The sequence below is a fragment of the Orbicella faveolata genome, unplaced genomic scaffold (genome assembly GCF_042242905.1).
Source record: "Orbicella faveolata isolate gen_17 unplaced genomic scaffold, um_ofav_v1 contig_13, whole genome shotgun sequence".
Classification (NCBI taxonomy): domain Eukaryota; kingdom Metazoa; phylum Cnidaria; class Anthozoa; order Scleractinia; family Merulinidae; genus Orbicella; species Orbicella faveolata.
This window is the reverse complement of record NW_028301540.1, coordinates 1,413,028-1,422,098: the sequence shown is the minus strand read 5'-3', so window position 1 is coordinate 1,422,098 and position 9,071 is coordinate 1,413,028. Positions and strand designations below refer to the sequence as shown.

General features: G+C 39.0%; 1 protein-coding gene across 1 annotated transcript; it reads right to left on the bottom strand.

The window, feature by feature from the left end:
- Nucleotides 1-5,906: 5,906 nt before the first annotated feature.
- On the bottom strand, nt 5,907-8,509 carry LOC110047837 (growth/differentiation factor 8-like). Its single transcript, XM_020753580.2, has 2 exons — nt 8,085-8,509; nt 5,907-7,522 (listed from the first exon to the last, which is right to left on the bottom strand). Exons 1-2 carry the CDS (start codon nt 8,392-8,394, stop codon nt 6,732-6,734), a joined length of 1,101 nt encoding a protein of 366 aa, XP_020609239.2. The 5' UTR covers nt 8,395-8,509; the 3' UTR covers nt 5,907-6,731.
- Nucleotides 8,510-9,071: the final 562 nt, after the last annotated feature.

The following is a 9,071-nucleotide window of genomic DNA, read 5'->3' as shown; positions in this document are numbered from 1 at the left end:
CGAGGCGTGGACACGTTTTGATGTTTAAGAGGGCGTAAAACGGTAAGCCTTATCAAAAATGTAAAAAGAAGCACGATAATCATTAATTTAAAAGAACAACAAACAAAGCAACATGTTTATAACGCCTAACCACATACAGGCAAACTGAATATAATTCCCTATCTTATTTCTTAAAAATTTAAGTTCCAAATTTCTACGTCCCGTAGTATGAGACTGATAATTATGTATTTGTGGACCAGATAAATTTCATTTTTCTTTCAACCGAGAATGTTCCCTATAGTACTCATGATTTTGGCATGCTCCACACCAATGAAAATTAACTATTATATTTCCAGTTAATTTTATCATAATGTAAACCAACGGTAATTGATTCAGTTAAAGTTTCAGTTAAACGTGACGGGGAAAAAATTAACCGTTAGCCGTCAAAGGGCCAAAACTTTCACCATTAGGCGTAAAAATGCTTAATATTTAACCGTTAGCCACTACCCGATTAAGACCCTCCTTAAGGTGCATTTCTTTGAGAAAATCCAAGATTGGATAAACGGATTTTGCGTTTCTTTTTTAAACAGACTAATCCAAGATCTCTCGGATCATGGTGCGTCAAAGGAACCGAAGAATTCAGTCCGAGCAAGGATTCTTCGGTTCCTTTGATGCCCCATGATCCGAGTGATCTTGGATTGATCTGTTTAGTAAAGAAACGCAAAATATACGTTTTTGGATTTAAGAATCCAATCTTGGATTTTCTTAAAGAAACGCGCACTACTGTCAGTATTTTTACTGAAGTGCTAAGGACAACAACATTGCAATTTATTCCCTGACTGAGGGTGCTTAAGGATATTTTGTGGTTCGTAAATGGCCTCAGTTATTTGCCTTTTTCCCGTGAAATATGAAATGGCCATTCATGTTCTTGTGAATCGTGGTTTCGTTAGTGGCAGCGAAGCGTGATCTAACAAATAATTTCCTGTAAAATGACAGAAATGAGGATTAAACCGGAGTAACATCAGCACCTAGGCGAGCAAATCTACCAGCGGCGCTGAAGGTCACATCGTCAGATTGAATACCAACTACCAACCCAAGACGACATTTACCTGGGTTCAGGCGGGAAAGAGAAAACATAGTAGTCCGTGAGAGACCTGGCGCAGAACAGTATAGAGAGAGAAAGAAAGGTCATCTCGGCTGCACGTGACCGAGTAGCATGGCGAAGAATTTCCTTTCCATTACCCCCAGAGGATTATGGCCAACTGTCTTGATTATGGCCTCTGTTATTTTCGACACCACCCATTTTGTGATAAACAGCCAAATTCACCATTTGTGTCAACACCTGTACTAATCTCTATTGAGGCGGAAAGCGCTTCTCTTTTTGCTGCGAGCTGAAAAGGAGAACTAGTAGAAAGCCAAAGATGATGAACAAGGTTCTGCTTTGAACAGGAAGTTTCAAAATCACATTAGTTTTGCACGCCACCATGTAATTTTATTTCTATCAAACAAAATCCCCGCAATACATAAACATACTAATAACGACATTTTTGACGATTTCTCGACAATGTTCGAAGATTTGTGACCACTTTCCGAAGATTTCCAAAGCCTGTTCTCCAAAAGTTGTCGGAGGGGCACGCAAACGTTCCGAAGATTTTCCGAAAATGTCCCAAGGTTTCCGAAAATAGAAGAAAATTACTGAAGATTTTCGAAGAAGATCCGAAGATTTTTCTATCATACACCGGCAATAAAAGTAAACAATAAAGTAAAAGCACAGGATTTGTTAAAAAGAAATAACAAAGATGTAATAACATCAGTCCGGTGTGATAATAATTCATTGCATAAATCTAAAGATGACAACGTGAACTGTATTAAATAATTATGAGAGTCCATTAACTCTTTGTTGGCTCAGGTACCTCATAATCAGTAGGCCTTAGAGAGGTTTGCAAATGAGTGTCAAAAGTAATCAGGCAATTAAAGTAGAACACCGTTAATCCGGTCACCAACGGGCCACAACAATCTCGCCGTATTAACGGGGTGGCAGTATTAAGGGCTTCTTTAAATAAGAAAATGACTGACTGAGCTTTCGTTCGGGCCAAAACAAAGTGGCCATAATAACGAGGTGGCCATATTAACGGGGTGGCCGTAAGGTAGGGCTCCACTGTACTGTTTACGATAACTGCAGAAATTCTCGCGCGCTCCTTGTCTAATTTTCATTGTCAATATGTGGACAGACACATGAATTTATAATTTATGCGATGCGTCAACAAGCGAGAGCAGACAATTCAGTTGACAATCTGTTATCGTAAAAAACAAATTGACGTCAGTTTTTCATACGTCTATCCTGTTATTGACAATGAATTTCGTTATAACATTGCTAAAGTAGTCTGTGGATCTACTCGGCTATCACCTCGTGGATCCACAGCTACTTTGACAATGTTATGACGATATTCATCATCAATAACAGGACAGACGCACGCAAAACTGACGTCAATTTGTTAATTGGTTTTGATTTTGGTTTTAGTACGGTTTGAGGTCACGGCTGAGTAGTCTAACTGGTAAGCAATAGGTTTGGTTTTGGGTTTACGACACTCAATTGAAAACTGCTTTATCATGTCCATGAGAGAGGAGTCGGTATCATGTTATCAGGGCATGCGAAAATTTTTAATTATCACCTAATGAAGAATAGCTAAGCAGTCGAATGATAATACTTTTTAGCTAGCATCTGATCAAGCCATCTTAAATTTTATTTTTCATCTTAAGCTAAGAAAAACTGTTGGTCACGAGTGCGTTTAATGTAGAAAAAAAAATACACTTCACATCACTGGGTCGGACTAACAAACAGTTGACGATGAATGTGCTCGTTTTTGTTGAAGACCGTTACAAGTCCGGCTAAGACCTGGGAACAGTTACCCACTGAGTTTTTTATTTGTTGCCGGCATTTCTTACTGAGAGGGAGTAGAACGCATTACACTTCTTACAAAGACAAAGTCAGGGAAAGTGTCGTCGTTAGCTGAACCCAATCATTGGGGAGTGAGACATCATTTGTATGCTTGAAGCACTAATACCAATTTCACCTTTTTCAAGAAGAAAGGGACCAGCTCAACAGTCCACTCTGCTTCTTCTGTGGCTTTAAATTACCTTCGAGTTTCAGCAGTCTTCGATTAAGAATAAAAAAAAAAAAAAAAAGAACCAAAGATATTTATTTGGCCAATCTCAAAAGAAGCAGCCAATCTAGTGAAGCAATCGATCACGACTCTAAAACGTGTAGCTTGCTCTAAGCGCCAGAGAAACGTGTGTGAACGGGTCACGTTTGGTCTCATTTCTGATTGGACGAGATATTGGCAAATGCAAATTACATTTGATCAACTTCTCTTGATAAAAACCATTCTAATTCTCTACTTTCCTGCTTCTAATATCAGTTTTACGTGTTGCAGCATTTAAGTCGCCAAGTGTTCCGGCAGTCCTGACTCATAAGAAGAAGAGGGCGTGGATTCAAGACGGGTCCTTGATTGAGAAAGAAGGATGGCTGCGATTTCAATATTTTGATCCAAATCTATGAGTCATTTCACAGTGCAACACTGACAAATCCTGTCGTGTTGATAATAATAATAATAATAATAATAATAATAACAATAATAATACTAATAATTATTATTATTATTCTTATATATATATGAAAATTACTCGTTAAAAAGAATATCAAAAATTTAAAAATAAAAGTAACAATTTATATCATCGAATATCTTGTTTTCATATCATGATTAAGTTTGTTTTAAAATTATTGATCGTGGTTCCTTAGATCGGCGGAAATCCGGGATAAAAGATAAAAAAAATACTAAAATACTGCAATCTAGCTAGTTCGTTACCGATTACAATCGTAAATGTGAAGAATATTGAAAGTTCTAATCCAAAAATCTTGCTAGTGCCCTACCGATTCCAAAGCCCCTACTAATCCTAAATGTGAAGAATATTAAACGTTCTAATCCTAAAATCTTGCTAGTTCCTTATCGATTTCAATTATTAAAGTCGTTATTTGTAATGTTCAGCGGAGCACTTCGTGTACAACGTGAGCCTCTCAAGAATAGCAGCGCAGAGTTCAAGAGGGCGAATGAGACTGGCGCGAATCCATGGCATTGTAATACTATAATCCTCTCCCTTCTTGGTTGATAAAAGTTCAGCCAGTCTACTGTGATACCTCTTGCATTCATCTGCCATTCCTCCTTTGGTAGTAAATACCAGTGGAGTAAAGGAACCCTTTTTCGACTTCTAGCACCCTGCTGGCGTACATTCTCTTCTTCCCTCTCTCATGCTGGCGGTAGATTTGTTTTGTGGTGAGGCCTCTATAAGACTCTGCATTCGGGTAACAACCCCTATAAACATCAAAAAAGGCAGAGCCTTGCCACTCCCAGAAGCCACGAACATGAATGCGAGCCGGGCATCCACTGCTCTCTTCGTACCCAGTGTCAGCACTTCTCCGTTTATTTCCTAAAGTACCGGCTCAGTTTGGACGTCTTTGCATAACACCTTTGGCATTTCGGCTTCCAAATAGGCCTTTCCCGATTATGCTAGTAAAACTGGCATTTTATGCTCCTAGAAATTCCGCTTTGGGCCAAAAAAATGCTCAAATTATGCTCGATTCCCAAAATAATGCTACTTTGGTTCCAGAAAACGCTTTGTTTTATTTCAAGCAAAACGTAGAAACTCAGGCATCATGTGTGTATCAGCAACTGGATAATGTGAAAAGTGTTTAATTGTTTGTTTATAAAACTTCTGATACACCCAAAACTTATCCAATGATAAACAGTTAATTAATGTTCGAAGTCCTTAGCGCTTGTTGTACTGTGACATGACCCTGGCCTAGAGGTAGTCAACAAGAGCACAATTCTGTTGCTCGTTGAAAGACGCCTCAGTATTGAAATTACTCTTTCTGCCGTAGCAGACGATGGTTGGACAAAGAGAACTTGCTTCACTGCAGAAGCCCAACGAGGAAGTTGCTCCTCGTGCCAACTCCACCATTCGACTTTCTTCTCTTCAGTCGAGATAAAAAAATTTAGCATTTTAAATCTTTTGAGTGCTGAAATCTATATAGAAGTTATGCAAAATGCTAAATAATGCCAGCAATTCTTTTTACAGAAACAGTATGAAAAAAAAAAATGCTTGTTTAATCAAATAATGCCAAAAAAAAAAATGCTAGCATAATCGGGAAGGGTCGCGCAGCTCATTATCTCTTTGAATAATGAAGCCTCCACGTCTGCACACCATGGCGTGGTCTACATCAAAAACCTCTCCACACGCACAAGTAAACGGGGTGTCGCTTATTTGCCTAACATATCTCAAATGAATGGCGTCCTTGAATTCTGATCTCTCTTATTTAGAGTGAAGTCCACATCTTTAATTGGAATGACTGTAAGCCAGCTAGATGCTCCTTAGTCCTTTCTCCGCAGCAAGGTCGGCAGCTCTCTTAGTTTGTTCACGAAGGGCATCCTTCACTTCCTCTAGCTTTTAATAATAATAATAATAATAATAACAATAACAATAACGATAACGATAACGGTAACAACAATAATAGTAATAATAATGATGATGATAATAATAATGATAATAGATAATAATGTAGATACATTGCTTCGTAGTTGGATGACGGGGAGGGGAAGTGTAGGAGGGAGGGGAAGACAACCACCATTTGCTGGCGAAACGTTGAACTGCCCCGAGTCTTTTTGTCTTTGATTGCAGGTTTTGAAATAAATACAGATGTATTTACGACCCATGACATATAACATATATGTATATATATGTATGAGTACCGCATTCCTTTGTTCGATTAGTTTTTTGATTGAGAACTAGGTATGCAGTGTGCCCATGAACAGCTTGTGCGCTACACAACACCCTTCGCAAGCAGATATCAGAACTATACGAGGAGTCATATGTCAAAAGGCTTGGCCACACGGAAACCTACACAGCTTTATTCCTTTCTATTGTAAATACATCTTAGCTTTCTACAATCTCTGAAAATTAACCGTAATAAATATATCTCCTATGCGAACTCTCTGTTTAAACTTTAATGTCGAGGCACATGATGTTGTACAGCTAAATTTGCGTTTATATTTATGTTTTGATGAAAGTATCAATATAATCCTTTCAGGATTATTCTCCTTTAAGGTTATTTTTGATGATAACCAATTAAAAACTAACATTATAAGACAGTGCTTCGTCTTTAAACTCTCTGCACTTTTTCTGTATTTTTTATTGTCCTCGCGGTTTTTTTACTAGACGACTAATAAAGAACTTTTTTTTTCATAAACTTAATTTTCAAACTAAGAGGACATTTACATTCTGTTATCTGGTAGTTTGGGTCAGATAACCGACCACGTCAATGCGTTACCCGATGGTCACCTTACTAAATAAGTATTCTGAGGGGAATAGTTAACAAAGTAAATCTCTGCTCAATTCCTAAATTAAAAAGCTTGTAAAAACGCTCTCTGGCTAAAGTACTCGCTTGGTTCAGTGTAAAAAACGCGGAAATGACATCCAGCTACGGTAGTTCATTAAAACAAAAGTCCATTGAACTGAACATTCCTGACTACGGTTTTTGCGTTTCGATCAGTGACATTCTTGCTCATGAATCTACACCCTTTCTAATTGTTAGTGTAAAAATGGTCCACTTACGTTGAATCCTATCTTTCATACCACGCAGGCAGGCGCTTTCAGACTAAATGCTGGGTCGAGTAAAGGATTTGTTACAGTAGCAGTCATTACACTACGCAGTGACAGGATAACGCACGTGCGTCACGTAGAGTTAAAATCCGTACATCTCCACTTTCATCAAACAGCAAGAGGGTGATATCATTCGTTGTTTTTGGCACGCAACAAGAGATATTTTTCTGCTTTCGGGGGTTAAGTTTTCCTGCAAATGGCGCAGCTCGTGCCTGGTTGCTGAAGAAATTGATATTGCCTTTGATGTTGAGTGAGCAGTCTCCGCTACAGACTGCAAAATTCAATATCCTTGGTGCGATGATAAAGTCCCAGTTGAGTTTCTCAAAGTCTATTGTGAGTTGTTGTAAGCAGCACGTACTTGTAGGCGTACCCGGGCATTCCTTCGAAACGGCTTTCCGTTTGTTCCTGTTAATGCGGCCTCGCTTCTCTTTGGTGTTGATTGCCAGAAAGGGCTGCAGCGGCTCGCCGTCATCACTCACCCCACCGATCTCTAGAGACCTCGCGCCTTCCACTGCAACATCCAAACTGAGATCTATCTTTGGCTGCTCAGAGAACCATCCTTGAATCATTCCACTGACCTCCACTTTATACCAGCCAGTTGCCTTTAAATGTTCCGAATGAAAGTGTTCTTTTTTGCTCTCAGTTCCTGAAGCTCGGTAGCTCTTGTATAGTTGCAACTCGTCTCCTTTTCTGAGGTCCGGGTTTTCAACTGAGATGGGCGCATGGACGATGTGTATCCATAAAAGAGCTGACACGATCTCCAATGTCGGGTGTATGGGATTCCATTTGAAGATCAAGTTCCTTTCAGTTCCACCGGTTACCGAAACAACTGAAATCAAATATATTTTAGGAAAATTATCTCACTCACATCAATAGCAAATTGCCCCAAATTGCCCCTTTTTCCAACAAGCTCCTCCTTTCCAATAAGCCCCCCCCCCCGCCAGGCCTCGGGTGCCGGTTATTTATAAGGGTCCCCTGTTCCAACAAGGTCCCAATAAGCACCCCCATCATTACAGTGGCATTCGTGAGAAATCATAACGCGGGTATCTCGTTACATGAGATAAATGTGTATTAAAGAAATCAGTTCGCGTGTGCATGGAATTTGAATATTGGTGTTTCTCAAACTTGTAGGTTCAGCTGAAACTATTAAACAGCTTCAGTTACATCACACGCAGAGATGCCGCCACATGAATACCGACAATGGTGTCTAGAAGTCAAGAATGCTGTGGAGACGAATTCAAGACACGCTTGCTAAACTCATGTTCAGGAAATAACGGTCCGCTGATCCCACTGCGCAAATCACACAGTTACGTTTCTTGATCGATTTTGGATAAATTTTTTGCGTAGCAAAGGTGTTACAAAATTTAAAAGTTTTCTCCTAAAAAACTTACCTTGCTCGGGGAACAGAAATAGTTGATTAGTTTTTGCAAGGAAGTCATCCTCGTCCAATTCTGAGGTTTGGATAGGCTTGCTGTTTTCTTCTTCTATCAAACGTTTGTAAAACGATGGAACCTTTGGGGCTTTAATCTTGTTAACATTCGGGACTGAACAAAAGCCCAACTCTTTAAGGAGTTTTTTCTTGAATGCTTGTACTGAGACCTTCTCGACATCAGAAAAATTTTGTTCGTGAAATCGACACGTCAGCGATCTGCTGAGCGAAGATAGGAAGATGAGAAGTGTAAAAATCATCAACTGGTTCATTTTACCGGCGTCAAGTCTTCTTTCCGGTTTGATTTAGTGGGATTGCGCTCGAACGGGGAGTAACTCTACAAGCCTCAGCAGTGGTTTTATATTTAGTAACCTAAGGCAAGATCAGCTGCAATTTATGATGATTATAAATGTCATAAAAAATAAACTGATGAAATAAACTGATGACATGCTATACGCAATCTCATTGTTCGGAAGGTGCACCCCTGCCCTCGTCCAGCCTTATATCTGACATATTATCAAACAAAATTTCACAACACATCTTGGAATGCTCCAAAGTTTTTCAACTGGCAAGTCGCTCTCGTTTCCGTAAAATACTATAATTCTGTTCTTGAAACAGGGAAAAATTGCCTGGACTTTTTACAAAAATAACAGTGGTCTCATTGGGTGGGTTGGTATTGTTGTCTCCAGATCGGATTTATTGTCTTGACTCAATTGCTAAGTCGCGAAAATATAATCCGTTTGTATTAAGAGAGTGTATTATTTTTTCTGAATAATAGTCGGTTTGCTTTGATTTGACCTCCAACACCCCGCCAGCAATCATTATCAACCCATGAAAATTTGAGGAATTCCCGAAATTTATTTATTTTTAAGATATATTTGATGATATTATGTTTATGTTATCAGCGAAAAGGTGATTTGTTGAATGATTTCCTAGTTTGGAGTTAATT

Excerpts from the sequence above, each read along its gene's own strand:
- LOC110047837 (XM_020753580.2), bottom strand. The coding sequence starts at position 8,394 with ATGAACCAGTTGATGATTTTTACACTTCTCATCTTCCTATCTTCGCTC. Across the intron at positions 7,523-8,084 it reads ATTTCTGTTCCCCGAGCAAG|TTGTTTCGGTAACCGGTGGA; the intron begins GTAAGTTTTTTA and ends ATTTGATTTCAG.